At 46.0% G+C, this 22983-nt stretch overlaps 2 protein-coding genes across 11 annotated transcripts in view; one reads left to right on the forward strand and one right to left on the reverse strand.

The window, feature by feature from the left end:
• Window positions 1-7313, reverse strand: part of LOC136012322 (alpha-2-macroglobulin-like protein 1) — a 27762-nt gene extending 20449 nt beyond the window's left edge. For all 5 annotated transcript variants that reach the window (XR_010611675.1, XM_065675482.1, XM_065675454.1 and 2 more), the window contains exons 1-8: window positions 7106-7313; window positions 4943-5129; window positions 4442-4604; window positions 3639-3691; window positions 3306-3326; window positions 1768-1921; window positions 1265-1349; window positions 376-496 (exon numbers count right to left, since the gene is read on the reverse strand). Coding sequence is in view for 4 of the 5 variants with exons in the window: in XM_065675482.1 (XP_065531554.1) it covers window positions 376-496; window positions 1265-1349; window positions 1768-1921; window positions 3306-3326; window positions 3639-3691; window positions 4442-4604; window positions 4943-5129; window positions 7106-7203 (882 nt within the window). In the remaining variant the exon portion in view is untranslated. The remainder of the gene's footprint in view (window positions 1-375; window positions 497-1264; window positions 1350-1767; window positions 1922-3305; window positions 3327-3638; window positions 3692-4441; window positions 4605-4942; window positions 5130-7105) is intronic.
• A 1448-nt stretch (window positions 7314-8761) lies between these two features.
• LOC136012337 (alpha-2-macroglobulin-like protein 1) overlaps window positions 8762-22983 on the forward strand; it is a 30671-nt gene continuing 16449 nt past the window's right edge. For all 6 annotated transcript variants that reach the window (XR_010611681.1, XM_065675498.1, XM_065675507.1 and 3 more), the window contains exons 1-17: window positions 8762-8884; window positions 9507-9690; window positions 10944-10988; window positions 11318-11462; window positions 12091-12143; window positions 12473-12493; window positions 13037-13196; window positions 13785-13869; window positions 14230-14344; window positions 15579-15687; window positions 16520-16629; window positions 17426-17590; window positions 18795-19028; window positions 19854-19917; window positions 20410-20555; window positions 21096-21242; window positions 22421-22594. Coding sequence is in view for 5 of the 6 variants with exons in the window: in XM_065675498.1 (XP_065531570.1) it covers window positions 8817-8884; window positions 9507-9690; window positions 10944-10988; window positions 11318-11462; window positions 12091-12143; window positions 12473-12493; window positions 13037-13196; window positions 13785-13869; window positions 14230-14344; window positions 15579-15687; window positions 16520-16629; window positions 17426-17590; window positions 18795-19028; window positions 19854-19917; window positions 20410-20555; window positions 21096-21242; window positions 22421-22594 (2025 nt within the window). In the remaining variant the exon portion in view is untranslated. The remainder of the gene's footprint in view (window positions 8885-9506; window positions 9691-10943; window positions 10989-11317; window positions 11463-12090; window positions 12144-12472; window positions 12494-13036; window positions 13197-13784; window positions 13870-14229; window positions 14345-15578; window positions 15688-16519; window positions 16630-17425; window positions 17591-18794; window positions 19029-19853; window positions 19918-20409; window positions 20556-21095; window positions 21243-22420; window positions 22595-22983) is intronic.

Consider the following 22983-nt stretch of genomic DNA (forward strand, 5'->3'; position numbering starts at 1 on the left):
GGAAGAAATGATTTCTGTGTCTCCAAACTGCTGTTTCTGGGAAACAGCACATAGGCATTTATACAGATCAAAAAGGGGTGCTAAAAAGCATCCAGTGGAAGTGAATTGATGTGGACAGTGTTTTTATTTTTTATTGCCCTGTTGCAATACCTGTTTTGTAGTCAAATCTACAATAGTTAGCTTGCCTACAGATGCTTTCTCCTTTGAGTGCAGTCAGAGAAATCATTAAGATTGCTACACTGGACATATCAGTCATTCATCCCCAAGCAAAGAGTGTGCTGCTTCAGTAACTGATGTCTGTCTCAATCCTTCCATTAGCATTCTTACTTCTTTTTACCCACTTTTGCAACAGGAGTGAATGTCCCATGTGCTCACCTCACCAATGTAATCCTTACAAATACTGCGCTTGGCTTTGGAAGACTTCCGATTATAGCGGATCAGTTTACGGCACACCACAGCCTTCACACTGCCCCGGACTGGTTTCCCATATGTGTACCTGGAAAACATAGCAGAGAAGACTTACACTCACATACAGAAACACTGGCTCACGGGTGAACAACATCAGCTTCAGCCTGTGGTTTACAGCTACGCAACCCAGCAGCCTCCAGTATTTTCATGGTTCATGAGCTCAGCAGATGCCAAGAAGTTAAAATGACTTAGAATCATAAAATCATAGAATGGTTTGCATTGGAATGGACCTTCAAGTTCACCCAGTTCCAACCCCCTGCCCTGGGCAGGAACACCTTCCACTAGACCAGGTTGACCCCATTCAACCTGGCCTTGAACACTGCTAGAGATGGAGCATTAATAGCTTCTTTGGGCAGCCTGTTTCTGTGCCTCACCACCCTCACAGTAAAGTATTAAAGACTTAATCAGATTGAGATAGAAGGCAGTGGTGGGTGAGTTCTCTTCAAATCAACACTAGTCCCATCAGGCAGTGCTAGGGGACATAGTGCTGGCCACAAGTCGAGACATTGGTCCTTCCACACTGGCACTAATCAGTGCAGCAGAGGTAATGTATTGTAGAGAACATACCCCACTGAAGGGACCCACTGCCACACTTTCAAACTTGCAGAGGAAGAAGTAGAGAGATAGGCACAGAGAAAGGTGAGAGTCCAGGAGAACTCCTTAGCAGAGGATGTCAGGGTACCAGACTTTGGTGTGGGGCTAGGGTTGGTAGAGATCACTTTGAGCTCGGTTATTGATAGCTGTGCAGTTTCCAAACCGGTAAGAATGCACCTTCTGCCACAATAAGTCAGCTCACATGCCACAGATGTGGAGACGGAAGTTCTCCTCCAAGATGGTGACCACCTGAGGCATCTGGATGGAGACACTGAACTTGGGCAGCACTGCGTGAAAGCAAGAGAAATATAATTCATTGAGAATAGAGAGAGCTCATTTGTTCTAATCCTGTTCTGTTCACAGAAAATAACTCTCTTCTTTCATTTCTTGATTACCAGCATAGGGCCTGGTAGCAGTGCACCAGCAGACCAGCCAGGAGAGTGTGGTGGGAATAGACAGCCTTAGTCTCCTTCCCAGAGCACAGCTATGGGATGATGCCTCAGTTCATTCTCAGGACATGGGAGGGGGGAAAGCCAGTGGGCATAAGTGGAAGTCAGTGATTATACCTACTGGCAGGCAGTTGGACTCCTCAGCTGCTAGCACAACTATAGCACAGTTGTTCACAGCTGCATGGCCCATTCAACTCTGTGTGAGAGAAGAGGGCTGGAAGCAATACATCTTTCTCTGCTGCTCTCAGATCCTTACCATACTCTTCTACCCTGAAGGTATGCGTACGGTCAGGCATTTTGATGGTGTACTCTCCAACCTGTGCTTCTGCAGCCAGAGGGAAGGACAGATCCACAATGCCTCCCACAGGTGTAACATTCAGCCACTGTGCAATTCGGTTCCCTTTGGGGTCCTGCATAAGCAGTAGTAGAGAGTAGTTATTTCCCAGTACAAAAAGAAGTGTCACAGCATGGTCTGAGCCCATATCCTCTTGTCCTGACAGCCCAGGTGTATGCCACAGCCACAGTGCTCAGGCAAGCTCAAGCTCAGGGGATACAGCTTTTTTCCTTGTCTCACTGACAGTCAGTCTATCATATTATTGCTCTCTGGTGGCACCACCATCTCACTGGCTGCTGCAAAACTGTGGTTTACTGCCTGTCCGTTTCACTAAGAGATAGAGGTGGTCCCTCTTAGAGCCCCCTGTGGTGATCTGAGCTGGTATAGCCCCTAGGTTACTGTGGAGAGGGTCAATCCCGAACACACATGTTGTCTAAGTTGTGAGCTACTTGGGAATGATTACTGGGGAGCCTGACGTCTTGAATCCCCAGGAAAGTCTGGGGAAATGAGTTGAGGACTTCAAGCAGGGGACCATGAGGCCATCATAGAAAGGAGGATCTAAAGACCTGGGATCCAAGGGCATTTGGAGGCTTTGTTGACTATCATCATCAGTCCCTGATAGACAGTGTCCTCCTACTGATGGTTCTTGGGAGGGCAAGATGCAGAACTCCTTCTGTGGTCACACCACCCAGCCAGGAAAGACTTAGCAGTGAGTTGACAGATGCTTTATAAACATATGGAACAAGCAGGAACTGATGTTTCAAAAGGTGAAGCTGTATCAGAGCACTACACTTGTATAAACTGAATAAAGCATTGCATAGGTGCCTCAGAAACCACATGTTGATTGCTTGGTGAGTGTGGCATGCAAATGTGCGTTAGCTACTGCCAATTGAAACTGTATAGTAATTGGAACTGTGAGCTCTCTGCAGGGGTTACAGAGGGGTTCCAAATTCCCCATTCCAATTCAGGTATCTTTCTTCAGCTTGGGTGATTGTGGCCCATATTTTATGTGTAATATCGAAACTAAACTAAAAGATTTTAATAACATTATCCTGGAAGGTGCTTAGGAAGTTTCTCTAGCTGCGTAGCCACAACACTAACTGCCCAAACTTTTATATTCTGTATGTTAAATATAAAAGTCTCCTTAAATAAACTTCAGGATTTTCAAAAATCTTCATTCATGGCTGAAGGAACTAAATGTTCTGTGACCATTCTAGAAGACTGGTTTTCACTTGCACCCATCATTTACTGCAGGGACCCCTGTGTCATCAGTATCATGACACTGCACTGCCAAACCTGTGTGGATATTAAAGGAAAGAAGGGCAAGAAATCGAGGACTGTTCCCATTCATTCTGAAGTAACTGGCTTTCTGCATCCATATTTCCCCACCATCATCTCCAAACCTGCATCTTCCCGAAGGTGACAAGGGTTCACCACTCTCAATAAGGTAGGTGCTTTACCTTCAGTTCCACCAGGCGGTGCTGTGGGGAGGAAATAACAGTTACTGGTGGGCTGCTTTCAAGTGAGTTACCACCCACACCGCTGGCATCTTTTATCCCTGAACCATCCATGAGCCTTCCCTAAATAATTCCCAGGGACTGTTAATTACCCAGCATCATGAGCAAATTCTGCATTGCAGGTGGTGCCCAATGCTATCTGTCAGCAGCAAAAGCAACACTGAGACTGGCTGTCCACAGATGGATCACCTAGGTGGGACAAGCACTGACCCACAAGTCATGGAGGCAAGCCGTAGCATTTTCAGACTTATTAAGGTTTCTCCCTTCTTGACTTACCGTTTCATTGCTGGCAATGAAGTTCTGATCCATGGTTACAATTCGCGACTTGACTATAGAGCAAAAGAAAAACAGGACTGGCTGAAATGAAATCAGGTTTGTTAATAAGAATGGATGGCTAAGAAAGATGTGCCGTGTGCTTCACTGAGAGGGTGTGGGCAGCAGCTAGAGACCTCCACTCCTGGGCCTATGCTCAAAGCCCTGCTCTGAGCTGGCAGCCTGCTAGGAAAAGAACAGTGGCAGGAGAGGCAGTGTGGGCTGGCTGTGCTGGTGAGAAACAGCATTTTACTGGACAATGGACCTGCAGTGGGCACTCAGTCTTTCCTGCAGTGAAGGTCAGGCCAGTGGAAAGGGTGGAGAAGCATGCGGCAAACAGCTGTACGCTGCAGTGATTTGAGCTGTGCTATAGGGCAGTGATGGGGCCTGCAGAATCATGATCTTTGTCTGAGGAAGTCTGTGGGAAAGAGAGGGATTTAGGGCACTGACAGGCTGTTGTAGCTTTGACTGGAGCAATCACAAATATAACACATGGTTGTCTTGAACCTTTCTTACATGTTCGCCAAGACACACAAGCCTGGGTCATACTAGCACGCTGCGTGAGTAGGGTTAGTACTAGAGAAAACATGCCCCATGATGACGTAGGAGAGAGGTATCCCCAAATCCCCCAAAGCCTAGAAGGAAGATGATGCCTGTGACCCATCTCCCTTGCAGAGCAGGCCCCGCTCCAAGAACTAGAGGCTACCCCCTATTCTGTGGCCTAGGGACTGCCCTTTCTCTCACAAGACATGGCATTCTGTCCATACCAATCTGTCCAGGTTTGTACACAGGTTTGTCTGTCTGGATAAATGTCCTCTTGTATGTGTGCTTGATTAGGACTTCCTGTTTCTTCTGAAATTCTGAGTTGTCTTCCAGGACTGTGATAACAATAAAAGCCACTTCATCGGGATTTCCAACAGGAGGAGGGACCTGCAGGTGGAGTTGTAAACATCGTTCAGGGTGGATCCCATTCATGAATCCCCAGGGTCTTACAATAATGATTATGATACTGCTTCTATATTGCTCCAGCTCTTCTTGCCCTGAAGGACCTCACAGTACTTTTCAGAATGTTTTCTAGAAGAGTGATGCTTCAGTGGGGCTACACAGCAAGAAGGACACTGGCAGACCTATACAGGCTGAAGCAGAAAATTCAGTGCCCAATTAAGGTGTCCCCATGGGAAGACATAATTCTTTGCCTTCCCGTCCAGCAAGAGAAGAACTCATGCACTATTCACCCTAATGACAACCCTTGAAAATATCTTCCTCACCTGGAAGCTTGTGCAGTGAAAGAAGGTGAGCTGAGAGATGGACTGAGTGATCAGAGTCTCATTCCCAGCTTTGCTTTGCAAGGTTACTGTCACATAGATGGGGACTGCTTGTTTTCTGCTGAGCTGGAGGCACACTGTTTCTGAGAAGGGGTAGTAGAGCTGAGATGGTACAGCCACAGCATAATTTCTATTAAAAAAAGAGGAAAAAATGTTAAATGAAACTGATTTTCTAGGAGGACAGGATTGACGGTAGGATCTGGCTACTCCTAATAAGACTTTTGGTCTCTTTGTTCCACTATCATGATACCAGTGGAACAAGACCACACTGTTCTTCTCCCCATAGGTACTTCAGCCATTAACACTGAGTCGGCATTACATGCTGCACGGCACATGTAAAAAGATAAAGTCACTGCTTCCAAAACTGAATGTCAAAATCAGGGGAAGAGACCCTACCACATCACCCAAGGGATCATCAGCAGAGCTTGTCCACACTGCAGGCTTCTTGAGACTTCATCTGACACTACGTCAGATCACCATCAGTTTGCTTTCCCTCCCATCAGCTACTCTTTGGGGTCAGAGCCACTGCCACGCATGTGGGAGCCAGTGTCCCTGCTTTGTGTCCCAGACAGAGAGTCTCCTGAGCACCTTTTCTTCAGACTCCTGTCCGCCTTGCTCTCTTCTGGCAGATCTCACACCTACAGCTGCTCTCTAGCTTTGTCCATGGGTACAACACCAAGGAGCTGTTCATATTGTTTGGTCAGGAAGACAGGGCCTGGAAAGGTCAGAATAGGAGGAGGCGGGGATGTGACCTGCTGGCAGTTCTTAGCTAGAGCTCAGCACCCTGGCAAGAGGGAGGCAGGGTCCTGCTGGCCAGGAGCCTTCAGTGCTTTCACACTTGAGTGCTGTCAAGCTGCCTTGAGCAGCTTGTCTGCTGCTAGTGTGAGCGGTTCTGATAACAGATGCCATTTTGATTTTCCTACTTAAGCTGATTCACAGCATTTCCCCCCTGTCACTGGCCAAAAGGTGGGATGAGCACTAAAGACTCACAGCTTAAACCTCCCATAACTCCCTTACTCCTAAAGGCCCTTTGCTGTGGAACATTTTCTTAGACCCCTTTGACAATTCATACCTTGCCCTTGACTTTTGAGCTATAAGAGTATGAGACAGCATCTCAGAGGCTGTAAGTACCCTGAGAGGCAGGGTGGATTGCTTTCTCACAAAGCTACAAAAGACACTGGTATACAAGGAAGGACAGTAGACAGCCTTTTCAAGCAAGCAGTATTTCCATTAAGCAGAGATTCATGCTGAAGGTAACTGTGGGGTACAGATAGCAGTAAAGCATCATTTGAGTGGGAGCTGTGTCAGCCTATGAGCATGTCCTAGAGGAAGAGGCTGTATGCCTGCTGGAAAAGAGTTTTAAAACTAGACATGGCAGGAGGGAACCCAGCTACAGCTCAGTGACATACTTCCCACCGTAACATCTGCTGTTTGAGCACAGCCATCTTTCTGTTTGCATTTATGCCATGGCTGCAAAAGCAAAGGCCTTCAAAAAGCAAGAGCAAGTTCACAAGCCAGTATATCACAGCAGTGCCTGCTGGAACAGGAGCTGCATTCCTGATGAAGTATATGAGGAGAAGCAGTACTGGGAATTGTCCTTGCCAGAGATCTGAGAAAAGGCATGGAGGGAGCCAGCCAAGCCAGAACAAAGACTCTGCTTTTTGAAGAGCATTCCTACTAGATACCTTGGGCTCATGTTTGCCCTGTTTGTAAAGGCACCCAGCTTTGTCTGCTAATGATTTAAATGGTGGCCTATGGCTCTGGGAAACAAAAGCATAACCCAAAAGGAAATATGATCTGGAGCACAGTAGGAGATGTGAGATGTTGGCAGGTCGCATGCAGAAAGCTGGCAGAGTTGCTCTGCCTGAGACCTTGCAGAAGTGCATGGTCTACATCAACAGCACTAAAGGGAGAGCCAAGGAGTAGAGGAAGTGTGGGGGAAAGGATGCATGAGAACCAAGTGAAACCCTGGCAGTATAAGATATTATACCTCTGTGGAAAAACACTCCTGGTTTTAGGACTTTTGCCCTGCTCCTTTCACACCACCACCTCACCCAGAATTCCCCACAGACCAGAGCGCATATGCAAAGCAGCTGAGGTTCTTACAGTCTTGCAGGCATTCCAGCTGTGCTAGGCAGGAGAAGGATGCTGCCCCACAGGAAAGTGATGCTCCACATAGCTGATTGTAGGTCAAATCCCTCCATGGAAGGCTTAGCCTCTCCTCTGTCCCTCTTTCACCCCTGCTTCTGCTGTCTTCCTTCATCCAGAGTGGAAGGACTACGCAGCTCCTGCCCTGAGAGGGTGTTTGTCTCTCTCTTGGCTTCGAAACCAAGGAAGTGGAAATCATGCTGCGCATGGCTGGGGCTGGGATGTGGGTGGGTGGAAGGGGTGGAGACACTGTTTGTTGCCTGCACACCAAAGGCCTCAAGGCTTACTGAGGTTTGTTGGTGTTTGTTCTGCCAGTACCCTCATTCCTTCCTGGAAGCAGGGAAGCACTTTAGCATGTTACTCTGTTTTTGTTGTCTGTCTGTTGCCATTTAATTTCAGACACAGCTGACTGGACCACTCAGAAATGCAGAGCCATGGGAGTGTTTCTGAAACCAGACAGGACGCAGGTTGTTTTTTGTCCTGCTAATTTAGGCTTGGACTCAAAAGTGTGTTGATTTCAGAGAATGAAACGCACTCCCAGACCAGTGATATACAGTGCTTTAATCCTGCAGATTATCTGCAATGTCTGTGCCAGGTTAAAGGCTAGTTACTTCAGACTGTGCACTAGGAAGGTGAATGCTAAGCGCACATACAGGGACTGTGCCAAAGTAAATCCAGGGTTTGCTTCAGCCGGCAGCAAAGAGTGAGTGGACGGTAAATTCAGCCTGTATTGTACCTTTGATTATGCTCTACCAAAACTCAGCTAAGGCCAGGGCAGGATGAGGACATCCACCTTCAAATGGGGTTATAACCAGAGGGCAAATACATCCAAGCCCTCTTCACTTCACTGCTGCCACCCAGGAAAATGAGACACAAGGCTGCAGTACCTGGGAAGAGTCATGGGTGGTGGTGCCAGTGTAGAACTATGTTATGGCTGGAGGAAGCTGGCAGGAGACTGGACATCTGGCTTGGAGGATGTAAAGTGGAGATTTGCTAGAATATGTGGGGACTTAAAACACCTTGCTTTATTTGGAAACGCCTTATACTGGAGCTATGAGAGGAGCTGGCAGTGGGTGGCTGGAGCGGCCCTCGGAAAGGTTCTGAACCCAGGAGGATCAGGCATAGCTGGGATGGATGGCTGGACAAAGGAATTGATGCAGGGAACAGAGATGAATTGAAAGGCCTTTACTCCAAGTTCTGAGTAAGTACTGGATGTGAGGAAGCTCTCCAATGATGCAGAGAGTACTGAGGGTGCTTTTTAGAAACTGAGGACAGTAGCTGAGGTGCAGTTTTGGCTCTCAACAGATGCTATACCCAGGATCCAGACTAGCCATGGCTGACATGAGTTTTTCTCATAAGTCCCCTTCAGCCTGAGTTAGAGGTCAGCCACCCCACATGTCTCCATGCTCTGGCACCCCATGGCCTCAAATACCGTCTGAATTCAGATGTGAGTGGAGAACTGTGCTGTTTGACCTTCACTCTGCTGGTGGTGGAGGCAAGTAAATATTAGCTCATGTCATTAGCCTGGAAGACATACGAGCTCCACATATCAGCTCCCCCCCTTTTTGGACTTAGGATCATGTGAGGGGATATTTCGAATTGCTCCAACCCATCAGTGCAAGCACATCTCCTGTGTGGATCTTGTGAGCTCTCTGTCCCAGCCCAAGCAATGGGAGCACCAGTGCTCCTTTTAGCCCTGACCCTATTCCCAGTCGCAGCTGCAGCAAGCCTGGAACCGTGAGATTATCTCCTTTTGATTTTGGGGGGGCTTGGTGGAAGGGACTGTCATTGAAGGGTGGTGCTGAGGTGTTGCCCTGTTTAGCATCACAGAGCTGAACAGTGGGGCCCTGTTCTCAGGGAGGCTGAGCAGCAGCAGCTCCTGCTGAGTCCCACTGGAGTGCTGGGCATCGAGCACCATTGCAGGTGAAGTCCCTGGAGTTTGGCAGGCACTGCACTGCACACACTGCAAAGCACAGAGGCACAAGTTTTGCCTCTGTTCATCCTGTGCTGGTGGGGGGGAAATTTGGTGGGAGGACTAAAGCTTGATGCCCAAGACACTGAGTCTTTGGCTTCATTCTTCACATGGCCTTGCTCTGTGTACTTGCAATTGGAGTACTGCACACTGGGCAGCTGCGTCCTGGCTGATGGCAAGGTGGCAAGCAGATATCAGGAGCATTCTAGTTCCACATTTGGCATGCTGCTTCTTTCTGGAAAGGGAGCTGCACTGTAGTTCCTTGGCTGCAGGCCTCAAGGTATTTCTGACCCTTGGTCTACCTCTTCATGAAAGCAGCAGAGATGGATTCTGGCCTGTCCACCTCAGCCTCTGAATTGTTTTTGAACACCATCTGTTCTCTTCTAGTCATTATATGGTGGTGTTCCCTGCTGTTATTCACTATTCCCAAGAGGAGAAGCTCTGCATTCACTTCAGCTCCCTGACTGAGGCTGTCCACCTGGCTATCACCTTGCAGGTGTCAACCCAGAACCACACACTGGTGGAACGGGATGTGGAGAAGCCAGGCACTTTCCAGTGCATCACCTTCCAGGTGAGTGTAGGTGTGGCAGCTGATTTGGCAGTGGGTGCTCCCACCTTCACTTCAGATTTGAGCCCAGCACTTCTCTGGGTCTCTGGGTACACTGTCTTTTGCTTTGCTATGGGTTGCAAGCAGGTTAAGTGTATTGCCATGCAAAATACAGCAGTGTCCTGGAGCCTAGCAAAGTGGGAAATCTTTCATGTGTAGATAAAACCCGGTTCTTTTGATCTGTATCAGCCCATTTCATCCTACTTTAAGCCTGTTGGAAAACACTGACTTTCAATGTACTTAGTGTTTAGCCCTAGAAATGCTCTCATATCACAGTGCAAGACAATGCATTGGGAACACATTCTTTTCATCCTTGCTTCCTAAGAAGCCTGCACATCCAGCTCCAAAAGGACCATTCTGCCCTAAAGCTGCATCTATACAGTAAGGTATAGTTGTAGCCTGCACAGACGCTGAGCTTGCTTTAAGTTAGCTGTGATGGGTGCTAATGGCACTGAACCCACTGAATTAACTGAATTTCACCCAGCAATCTGGGTATTTCTTGGGGTGCTTGAGTTCCTGTCGTTGCAATATTGCTGCTCTAGTTAGCTTAACAAGGCACACTAAGGCTGGGGCACAACTGCAGGACCTTCAGTTATATTTCTGGAGAGCCATGGAGATGTAGCTGGTGCTGGCACTCTATGAACTGCCCCTGTCTGCCTCAGCACTGCACAAAGTCACTGTGCCTGTGCCCTGATTGTCCTGCAGATTCAGCAGAACTCGAGGAATCACTGTAGTCACTTCTGGTTCTTGCATCAACAAGACAATGATTAACTGTTTGGTGCCAGCCCTTAGGAAAAAGCAAGTCCTGGCTCTAGAAAGCCAAGGAAGTCTGTCATTATCAAAAAAACCCTTTCTTCTGGCGAGCTTGGTCTTTCTGATACTGTCCCATTTTTGCCTGATCAGCGTCTCATGTCTTGTTACTGTCTTGGTCAGCTCCAGGTTCCCTATGGCTTTTCTTGGTTTCATAAAAATCTCACATTCATGTGAAGTGGGAGAATGACATGTCAGTTGGTTCATTCTTAGGTTTATGAACAAGAGGCAGGCAGTAGCTTCTTCTTTTTCCTATAATGTCAAGTGTGTTAGAGACAGAGTCATACAGTGGAATCTGGACTTTGAAGTTCAGAGATTTTTCAACATTGAGGTGGTGTGTCACATCTGGGATAAGATGCAAAGTCTCTGATGAATTTGTTTTCCATTTCTTGTATCAATCAACCTAGGTGCCAGAATTCATTCCCAGGAAAAGAGATGGCTCCACATCACACGTAAGACATGTCTCTTGGCTGCCTCTCCTCTTACCAATTAGAAAGCTTCAGCCTCTCCTGCATCTGAGCCATATTAATGTTGAAGGAGGGTGGGAAAGATAGTAAAGGGGAGAAAGAAATGTGGGAACAGGCAAACATGACAAGGAGAAAGAAACAAGAGAATGAGGAAGCTGGGGAGCACAGAGAAGACTAAGACTAGGAAAAAGAGATCTACATCAAAGGAGGGGAAGGAAGAAGAGGGAAGTTGGAAAATTTGGTAGGAGAGCTGCCTTTGTTTCTCCTTCAAGCTGCTTGTAATCTCAGGCAGTTTGGTTTTTTTAACCTAACAGCCAGAGAAGGTGGTTTTTCTCCATGTCCTGATCCGCAGTGGGGAAAATGTGCTCTTTGAGGGTCGCAAGAAGGTTCTGGTCAAGCCCCAGAAGAATGTAATTCTAATAGAGACAGATAAGGACTTATACAAACCTGGAGAAACAGGTAAGGCAAAAAAGTGGCATGTGAAAATGGGGAGGGAAGGGTCAAGGTGACAGCCGCATCTGGGGAGAAGATTTCACTGAGTGCAGCAAGTTAAACTTCTTGGAGATGGAAGAAAGCAGATGTCTACTATCAGATGTTTCCAGGAACAAAAGGAGCCAGGATGTTCCTCTCCAAGCGGTGCTGCACCAAATGCCCAGCCTGCTGCTCCCAGGTGTTGTTTTGGTAAAGTATCTCTAGTGAGACATAAAAGAAAAGCCATAACTGTCCAGGACACTAGACAACCTTTCACTGGTTTTTAAAGACTGTTATTAATATTTAAGTAGAGCCAAGCTCTAGAAATACAAATAGTTACTTCACAATATGAAGTCTGCAGACAAACCGACCCCACTCTTCAACACATCACTGTAGTCTTTCCAGGTAAAGTCAGTGAGCTTCTATAGCCCACAGCTGCATGTAAACCTCCCAGAGTTCTCTTGGCTGGGATATGCTGGGGAGGGCTGTCTGGGAAAAGACCTGAATACCTCTGAGGTAAACAGAGAGACATGAATACTGGAGCACAGAAAATGAGAAGCAGATTTGTGCATATTGCAGCCAGAATGTTTTACTATCCGTTTCTTTGTATCTACAGTGAGATTTCGAATTGTGAACTTCAATGAGGACCTTAAGGTCATTAAAAATGATGTGAGTATTACCTTGTGCCAAAGGTACTTTGCCACTTTTCTAGAAGTAGGAGCCTCAGCATGAGACACATTGAGAGGCTCGTGAAAGAGACATCTCTCTTCATGACATAGGAACAAACTATCATTGAAGGGAAGCCATTCATCCACTGGTTCCTTGGAGAAAGACTGCAGTGTAAGGCTGCACAGAGGGAGAAGGAGACCTAGTGTGGGGTCTGCATAGAGTGGAAATTTCTGGTCGGGCCCTGTGTCAGGCAGTGTTGTTAATACTGATGCACATGGATGTGTTTTGCTCTGTGTAAAACTTAACTTGTGTTTCTCTTGATTTTACAGTATTCCCAGATATGGCTGCAGGTAAGTGACAAGGAATTGGCCAAAGGGAGATGTCAGTCTCTTCTGCTGTCTCTTCTACTTTTTCACTCCCGGACAGAGTTGTGCCACAATTGTAAGCTCACAAGGTTATGGTTATGGTTCAGGTTCAGCTGAAGTGTTTTCTACCTGCTCAGCCTGGTTTCTTGATTGAAACCAGCACCTCTGTGATGCACACAATTGAGCTAGAGGCAGGGCAGTAATGAACCTTTGCCGAACACCTCATCTGCACAGAGCACAAAGCACAAGGCTAAGTGGTCAGTAGATGCAGCACAGACCACACTGTTATGTCATTACCATTTCCTAGTAGCTTTGCAGTTCTTGGCAGCCTTTCCAATTCAAAAGTTCAGTAAAAGGATACTGGAGGGGGGAGGAGGTATCTCTCCTGGTGCTCTGGCATCCTCTCTACTGCAGCAAGGGTAAGCCCTTGTAGTACCTTCTTGTGCCCGAGTATGGCTGGACCTGCCAGGTTCCTTCCAGTGTGACTTGGTGGTGACTTGGTGGCTGTGAGCATCCTTTCCCAAATAGGATCCTGAGCATAACCATATTGCTGAATGGCCGAATGTTCAATCAAGACATGGCATTGTGGATCTATCTTTTCCCCTGGCCTCTGAAGTACCCCTTGGGAAGTATACCATCTCAGTGCAACGAGACATGGCTAAAAAAACCTTCAGTGTTGAAGAATATGGTAAGACTTGACAACAGAGCTGAGGGGAAAGCAGTGCGGGTAGCTGAAGAAGAGAGCATGGAGATGTGGCTATGTTCATCAGACCTTTTGCCCTGGGAGAACAGCAGTCTGAGGTCTGTGCACCCATCTGTGATGAGCTGGAGGTTCTGCAATTGCATAGGTTACAAAAGAGAGGTTGTGGTCTGACATCTTATTCTAGCTGTGGCTAGGCCCTATGATGAGCACTTTCTGCTGCTCATTGTCACCCTCTTCTAAGCTAGGTTTACTATCTGCTCCAGTCAGCTGCTATAATAGGAAGAGGCATCATGTACTAGTCCCATTTAGTTACAGTAATGTAGGTATGGATGAAACCCTATTCCATTTAAAATATTTTTGCTTGACTGAGCTAGAGTAGAAAGCAGACCCATGTGCAATTATAGCAGCAAGTAGAGGGTGGTGTCACCTAAGGCAGTAACAGCTATTGAAGCATGGTGATGGGAACATTAGTGTCTTTCCCCCTATCTGAACTGCGGCTATAACCAAACTTGCAGTGTCCATACCCAGTATTGCTTTTTTATCTCTACCCTTATTTTCCTCTCTCCTAAGCAGTGCTGAAAAAATTTCAAATAAAGATTGAGCACCCTCCATTTATCACTACAGCAAATGAGGAATTTCAGCTGAAGGTCTGTGGCAAGTGAGTACATGGTACCGTTGTGATGTCTGGTCTTTGACTCCATAGTCACCTACAGATTGCCCAGAGCTGTCAAATGGCCTTCCAGTATAATATCCTTGTATTACCCTGTGGTTGAGGGACACAGCTCACTCTCTGAAATGCGCTCATTCTTGCACCTGGTCATTTACTGTGAAAGACACCAAGGATGCTGGGTATAGTGGGTGGAGAGGGATGCAAACTGATTTTAAGGGATGAGCTGAAGTTCCTGAGCGAACATGGTACAAAGCTCTCTCAGGCTCCACTTCCCCCAGATGACAGTGGGATCAATATTTCTGCTGAAGTGGCTGGTCTTCAGGTGAATGTTTCTCCTCTTTGACACAGGTATACATATGGAAAGCCCGTTCAAGGGAAAATAGAAATCAATTTTATCATATTATCGCAGTTCCTGGAAGAAGGTTTATCAACTTCTGCTGAGAAGATGAAGCAAAACAGCAGGGTAGGTGAACAAATAGGAGAGTGGAAAATATTACCTGCTGGGCAGGTATGTCTGTCCCCTTAACCTGCCCCAAGACATATCTGATGTGCACCAGTGTTTAGTCTGGTGCCTTCCCACTTGCTTAACCTGATCAGACCATTGATTCCTCTTCCTGTGACTCAAATTACTGCTCTAGCTGTCTATATCTGACTCAGTGTTTCAGGAGAAGGTGTAAGATCTATGTAAGTAATGACATCTAGTGCTTTTCCCCATGGGACAGTATCATATTGTATGCAATCAGATCACCGGTCTATTCAGTTCTGTGATCATTCCCACCAATAAACACCAGTATCAGAGCATCAAATGATCTGTGTCTAATGCCCTGTTTCTTGTTGTATCGATGGAGTTAAAGAATCATCTTAAATTTGCTAGTGTCCTTTCTGAGATTATGTCCAGTGTTGGTTACACTATCTGAACATTTGTGTTCCTTATATGCTTGTGGTTGAGCTCCATGCTTGGTTTTACCCATGGCTTTCAGCCTGAAAGTCACAAGAAAATATTTCTAAATGTCAGACCAGCCAGCAACAAGCCAGAATAGAAAAATCCAGCTGGATCTCGGCATCTCTTAAAATGCATCCAGCAGCAAAATATCTCCAGCTGGAATGCTGTACAGTCTAAGCTGTGCAAAACACCAACTGAATGCCAGCTCCCTCTCACCTTACGTGTAAGAGGCCCTGTGAGGTTCTGTGGAAACTTCACTAGGCACAGCTAGAAATAGTTTATCCGCCTCCCCTCTCTGGCAGACTGGCTGTATCCAGCCTCTGCTTTAATGCCTGGCAAAGCTGTTGCAGTCTGTTTAACATGGCCACGTCACAGAGATGGTCTTGACAGGAAAGCCACACTGACAGGCTTAGTTAATCAGGGCTGTATAGTTTCAGGGAGAAAGTTACCTTTACCTCACGTAGAGACACCCGAACTCTTTCAGCTTAATCCAGTCTCCTGAGTTTGTCTGTGACATAATTAACCCTTAAGTGATTTGCCTGAAGCATTTTTTTCTGCCACCTTTTTGGGTGACAATTTAATCCAAGCATGTTGCCTTTCTTCTCCGGTTAAGGTATCCATAATGGGTTTTTGAACTTCCGTCTCTTCCACAAGTATTTGGAAACACTTCTTTTGGATTGCCCAGCATCTATGGGACAGTTTGTCTTCCTCCACACCATGCTCTTTCTCTCTGTTCATACCTCTCTTTCTGCAGACAAACAAGAATGGCTGCACTACTTTTACAGTGAAGACAGAGACTCTGGAAATAGATAAAACTGACAGCCACATAGTTGCAATAGGAAAAATGGTGGAAGACGGAACAGGTACTGGAGAATCTGTGAAGTGTTCTCTTCCTTCAAAGCAACTTCTTTGGTTTTAGCCTTTCTGTGGCAGTTGAATTAATTTTCAGAAAAGTAACTTGAGGGTTCCCAAGTCCTGTGGCATGATGATGGTCTCTATTTCAGTACCTCTTCCATCTGTTATTATGAGATTTCCTAATCCTCTCCACCGTTCATCTCCACTACCACATATATAAGTTTTTAGTGATTGACTGGACACCAAAGTGTTCTTCAGCCAGTTGAGAAGCGCCCACTAGCCATGGAAAAGCCTGCGATAAGTCCTTGTAGTTCTTGCTAATTGTAGCGTACCATCTTGACAGGTAGTCCCTACCCACTCTCTCTTATCCTCTCTTTTCCTAAGCCTGAGGCAGGGCTGATTAGGCACGCTCCTGCTGTAAGGAATGCCATTCTGCTCCCTTTTAGTCTGACACAGTATTGACTATAAGGAGGTAGGTTTTCAGTATCAGTGTCAATGTGCACCTAGCTCTGACCATTGGAGGTGTCTGCTGTTCAAGCTTCCACACTGTGAGTGGGGTCCTTCAGGCCACTTTTAGGCATCTACCATGTAGCTGCATATAACTAAACAGTCATCTAGTTTATTTTCAATAAAGATAAATAAGCACTTAAAGGGTACATTGTGTCATGTCATGAAGCAGAGGGCCCAGAAAGGTTGAGGGAATTACATCCTGGAAGAATGTATTTTCTCTCCTAAATTTAGAAGCTGTAGATGTTATAAGTAATGTTGGAGCATCTTCTTTTCTTCTGCTTCCGTAAGAGCACTGCTAGGGTTTAACAGATTTCCCATCTCTCCACCCAGGAGCAGAGACTATGGAAATTACTAGAATTCCTATTGCGACAAGAATGAAGTCTATAGAGTTTATCAATCTCCATTTGTTCTACAAACATGGACTACCATACACAGGGAAGGTAACACCCATGATTCCCTTCTCTCCTGAGAATACATCATAGATCTAATCTTCTGTAGGCAGAAAGCAACTATCTCTACAAAAGGAAGTGCTGCTCTGCTGGTACCCTGCAAACATGAGTGAAGCCTCCTGTAGAAGCAATTTCTTTTCCCTATCCTAACATAGTTTATTCCCTGGATGGGAATTCCGGGGCCAGCTGCAGTCTCTGAAGGATTCCTCAAGAATAGTTCCTGAAACTAGTCTGTGCAATAAAAGGCATATGGGATGGGGTGTGGCATCAGTAGGGAAACAACATTTGCTTCAGACAAATGTTCATGGTGCCTTGGCAGAAATCACTAATGCCTTGTGTATCGCTTTAGACACTCCTTTCTGACTCATGGTCCCTTGGATGATGCTAGGACTGCTGTCCACTGGGGCTAGAAACACTCTTACCTGAGCCAGTACTAACCTCAGCATGAAGAAGGGCAAGGAACAGTCAGTTAAGTTGCTGAAGACAAGACTCTTTCTGATTGTCAAGGGTCCTGTAGTATTGTCCATGAAAAAGCTCAGGGTATGAGGAAATTACCTTTTCCCCCAAATATCTAGGAGCCTCATTTGGCTGCACTACCTTTTATTTCTAGTCCTGAGCAGCTGCATATTGTTGGCTTTGTGTATTTATTGCACTTTTATTCGGATCCTTCCAACCTGTCTGGAAGCTAGAAGGCCTGAGAAAGCCCAGTGATAGAAACAATATTAAGCACTGGCAGTAGCTCAGAATGTGGCACCGTGGGGTATTAACTTCCTCCCCTTCTTTGCAGATGCTCTGCCACAGTGACAAGTCTCCCCTCAGAAATGAAACAGTCTACCTAATAGTTGATGTCAATGATGAGGAGACGCACCTGACATTCGTCACAGACGAGAATGGGGAAGCTCACTTCTCACTGGATACCACCAGCTGGAACAGCACAATGGTTTCTCTGAGGGTGAGCATTTGCCATAGGAAAAGGAGGATTAAGTGATGACAGACTGACGAAAGGTGTAGAAAATAGAATAAATCTGAGGGTTTTGGAGCACAGTCCTCTTGCTCCTAGTCTCATTCAGTTGTATCTGTAGAAGCATCTTGAATTACTCTCCAGTGCTATCTCCCCAGGGAAACTGGAGGCTGTGCTGCAACATCTCAGACAAATGGTCACCAAAGGTGATCTGCTGTCCTGAGGTGAATCATGATCCTAAACTTCTGTATCCTGCCTCACCTTCCCTTGGCTCTGCTAAAAACATCTGCTAATTTGAATACTTCCTCTGAGGAAATCTTCCCTTTCTCTGTCCTGGGACATGCGGGAGGTGGCTCAGCACAACTGTCTCTGTTGAACTCCACTTCTAGTGGGTGCTCTTGCTCTGCAGCAGTGCATACCTTGTTCAGGCTGAGCTTGTAAGTAGCTGCTTTTGACCTCCCTTCAACAGCGGACTTTGAAGTACTTGGCTCCTTCTCCTCACAACTTCTGTTCCTACACCTGGAGCTCATTGTTACCAGCCTGGTAGTACACCCATCTTCCCGCTAACTGCATTCCTGCAGCTGATATGGGATTAATTCCCAAGTAGTACCATCTCCTATTGCCATTCATTTCTCAGAGACTGGAACTATTGTTCCAGGTGTTTTTTGCATAGACCCCCCTCTATTCAGGGTGAGGTTCCCTAATTTTGGTTGGGCAGGATTTGGTGATCTGAGGATCTGTAATCTGAGAAGTAGATTTATCTGCTGAGGGAGCCTGAAGACAGGCTCCAGTTCTTGTTCCTAGGCCCATGGCTATTGTCCAGAGAGCCCTAAAGTAGCCCTAAAGTATTGGAGCTTCATCATACAAAAGCTGGTTTGGTGCCTGTTGTGCTTCAGGACATCTGAACAGAAACAGAAGTTGAAAACAGGGGTGCTGTACTGGGGTTAAAGTCTGGTGTGGGGTGTGCTCTCATGGAAAGATAAAGGAAGAAAAATGAGATTGTAGGAAAATCTACTAAAAATTCATAAGAGAAAGTCTCAGACTTTAAAATGACATATAAACAAAAGAATATTTTAAGCTTATAGATGTGTGGTCTGCCATCAGGTCAGGTAATAACTTAGTGTTTTCAGAGGGTGTACAAGCTTCTTTGTATCACTTGATACTGATTGCCAACTCATGGTTTTGTGTGCTGAAGGGTACCTACAGTCTTGGAAATGAAGATGAGCAAGATTCTTCTGAAAGTTACACAGAAGTCGAAGATAGCTTCCACTGGTTGAAACCTTTCTACTCTGAAAGCAACAGCTTCCTTGAGATCAAGGCCAGGAATGATATGATGGCCTGTGATCAAGAGCATGAAGTTCAAGTGGATTATATCCTTGACTCAAATAAACTTGGCTCTGAAGTAGACCACATTGATTTCTACTACTTGGTGAGCACAAAAGACAGCTGAATCTCAGAGCAAGATCATGCTTATTGGCGTTTTACCTTTTTTGCAGAACACATAGTTACTGATAGGAAAGAATAAGGTACTCCCAGGCCAGTATAAGACTGTTTGTGAGTTCTGTTCTGCCCAAACCTCCTGTTTTCCAGTTCCTAGACCTGCTCCTAGCCCCCAGCTGCTTTGCTTTGTTAGAAGTGTCTTGACACAAGCCTGAGTGAGGTGATACCTCCTATTAACCCTACATTCACATGAGTGGCAGTGGAGGGCTACCCTCGTTTCTGCCCTGTAAGTATGCCCCAGAATTCCATCTGTGTCTGAGGCAATCTCTGGGGCAGCTGACCTCCTCCTGTATATTTACAGGAGAAGGCCTGAAACTGCACAGGCCCTTGATGCACTCCAGAATTCTGTTATCATGTTGTTATCTTGAAGTCCACTTTCAAGAAAGCGAGTCCAAAGCAAGTGTGACTACAGCCTGGCTGAGACGTCATTAGTATCTGGGCTCATTCATAAGGTCAAAAGTACTGTATCCTGGTAATGTGAAAATCGGAGTTCACTGCAGCTGCTCTTAGCTTCAGGCATACCTCTGGCTTTGCAAAAAGTCATGTCTTCTCATTTTCTAACCAACACCTCTCAAGTCCTCTTCAACACCTATACTATCACCATCTCTGCTGCAATGCTCTTCAGGTGATGCCCTGCCAGAGGAGCTTCTGACAACATCTGTCAGACGTCCTTCTCTCTTCTCTTGTTCTTTTCCCACTCTCCTCATGCTGTCAGAATTCAGACCTTTGAAAGGATCTTCTCTTTGCTCTTCAGGTGATAGCTAAAGGCAAGATCCTTTTCAGTGGAGAGAAGCAGGTGCCAATCAATCGACATGAGAGTGAGTAGAAACACATGAAGTTAAGTGTCTCATAACATACCCTAGAAAACTGTGACCTCTTTCCAGTGACAGTCTCTGCAGGTCTTGTTCTTATCCACAGGTGGGAATTACTGAAATGAGATCTTAGTGGTTCCACTTCATTAGACCAACACAATCTCCTCTCATATGAGTTCAGTGTCCTTCTAGGCAGCTGTCCTTCTCCTGCCTTATCTACTTCATCTACTACTGAACCTTATGACTATGCTGCTAACTACGCAGAAAATACAAAATTTGTGTAGCTTGCCTGTTTATCTATTACCTATGCATTAGGGAAGAGGAATGTTGTTGCTAAAGTTGAGCCAAACTAGGTTTAATCTAGGATAGTGTCTGTGTGGGATATCCTTATCTGCAGATGGAAATTATTAATGCCTCTTTTGACTTTTATTTTCTGTGCAACCCCAATAAGCTGATTCTGAATTCTTTGCCTCTCTTTCTTGCTGCTGTCTTGTGCAGATCTGCAGGGCTCCTTCTCATTGACTCTGATGGTTGGCAATGACTTCCTGCCTGACATCCAGCTTCTGCTGTATGCAGTCTTCTTGGATGGAGAGGTGGTGGCTGATGTGGAAGAGTTTAAAGTAGAAAAATGCTTTAGACACAAGGTGAGTAGAAACACAAAGAGTGAGATAGCACCATTGTTGTGCTGTAGCCTGTTTTGATTCCTGGTCCTGTTTTATCCTCAGCCAAGTGGTGTAAGCTGTGTATATGCCAAACCAGATGCCCAGTGTTTTTGGCTGGGAAATACAACAGGTAACCTCCTTCTTCCCAACACCAACTGGAAAGCCTTTCCCAAAGAGTTAACCAGGCTCCCTTAAACTCTGTATTTTTTCCCCCATTCCCCATGACTGACATGGGAACCCACTGTCCCCTGTGCTCTCCCTGATAGAGAAGTCTGCCTGATTCTGATCCTGTGGAAGCTCTGGATCAGAGGGTGGCAGGTGTGTGGTAGTAGGGGAACTCTGGCTGAGCTGTACACATTGCAGCCCCTGTAGTCTTCCCAATGAATTTCCAGGAGGGGTTGTTTCAGCATCTCAGGCCACTTCCCTACCTTATTCTCTGTCTTTCCCTTTGCTCCCCAAACACCTAATAGTCACAAGGTCCCACTGTCCAATGCTAAGCCCCCTGACTCTCTTCTTTTCCAGGTGTCACTGGAATTCTCACACAAGGAGGAAGTCCCAGGATCAAAAGTCAATCTGAACCTCAAGGCTGCTCCAGGGTCCTTGTGCTCTGTCCAAGCTGTTGACAAGAGTGTCCTCCTGAAGAATAATAATACCCTAACAGCAAACACAGTGAGTTCAGCCTCCTGTCACCAACCCCCTAGTATCTGCCTGCCTTTTCTCCCCATGCACTTGCAAAAAAAAAAGCCTATAGTCCATCCCAGGACACGGTTGCAGTGTTAGGTGGCTGCCCTGGCATTCCCTGTCCTCAGCCTCTTCTGAGCAGTTATGAAGCAATCAAGTTCTTTGTGCACCAGCCCTGAACTTTGGGCCTCTGCCTGGAGAGTGGTGGATGCTGCATGGTACTGCAGGGGTAGGCAAGGAGAGCAGCTTCAGAGAGATGCTGGTGCTTTCCACTTGGACGGAGGGTGCTTATCAGCCGTTTCTCTGCTAGTCCATCTTCCACCAGGCTAAACCTTTGAAATGGAGTTTTTCCCCAGTAGGGTCCTCCTATACCTCTGCCCCAAACATTGCTGAATGGTAACTGCATGATGGATCAGGCTGAGCACCTGAGCAGTTCTTTAGAAAACAGTGGCGAGCGGACAGCACGCAGAGCACACAGTGGCTGATGAACAGTGGTCAGGATTTTGTCCACACCCAGGTGTGGGGATCTAGAAGGGTTGAATGAACTTACCTTAAAGCAGCTGTGTATTCCAGAGGAATGAATTTAAAAGTTAGAACAAAAACACTGCAAGAATTGAAAGTCACAACATAATCCCACAATGTATATATACCAGAGATAATACTTACGTGTATATCTCATGCAAAGTGGTAAGCTTAGTTATAGCAGGCCAGACTGCTATAAAGAAGCCTCACCAAATCCAGGGGGACTTGCTACACCAGTAAATAGGACCTATAGTGTGATCTAGTGGTCTGTTTTACAGGAATGCTGTTCCAGTGCATCTTCACTTGCATTTTCTACTAACAGGCATATAAAGTAGTAATCATTAAATATGTAAGTCAGGTGTGCCAATGCATTGTGTTCAAACTGAATCATGTGTTTTTATCCTAATCTTGTACCCTAGAGTTAAAAGACTTGAACTGTCAGAGGTGAAAATCTTGCAGATTAGAAGCCACTTGCCAATATCCACTCCTTGAGCTTAATGTCCTTTCGTTTAAGCTGGGCCAGTGTGAAATTCCTCAGCTGCAGAGCTTCACAAAGTATAATAGAGGGCTACAATCCACCCAGTTGACCCATACACATGCTGGTTGGCCAGTTCCTCATGAAGACCTCTATTTTTCCATTGCAGTTGTATGAGAAGGTCTTTGATGACAGCTTTACAATTGGAGGACGAGGGTTCCCTTATCACTTGGAAGACTTTGAGGCATACCCTTGTCTGCCCCAGAAGTCCAGTCTCCACAAAAAGACTCGGATGGGAGCACCGTGGTACCAAAGTGATGCTGATGTCTTTAATCTGTTTAAGGTGAGTGTCCACACTTCCACTAAACCTTAAACTTTCCTGAGCCAGAGGTTGCCAGTATGCCATCCCGAATGCCTAAAGGAATTCACTGTTTGCAAACTTCAGCTTCCCCAGCTTTGCTTGCTACAAGTCATCTGTACCTTGTTGTTCATTGTAGCCACACTCATTTGGGGACTATGGGGAAAGATGAAACTTATGAGTAATCATAGTGGATTCCGCCTGATTACAGAAGTACAAAAATGAACAAATCTACTTTAGGCTACCATAGCTACAAAGGGCAAGTTGCAAGAAATGCCAGTAAGACCTGACCACCTCACCATATTTTGATGGATCGCTGCTTGACTATTACTTTATTTGCAAAGTGTTTACTCTGTTTCATTAAATCTCTTCTT

Source organism: Lathamus discolor, chromosome 1 (genome assembly GCF_037157495.1).
Source record: "Lathamus discolor isolate bLatDis1 chromosome 1, bLatDis1.hap1, whole genome shotgun sequence".
Lineage (NCBI taxonomy): Eukaryota > Metazoa > Chordata > Aves > Psittaciformes > Psittacidae > Lathamus > Lathamus discolor.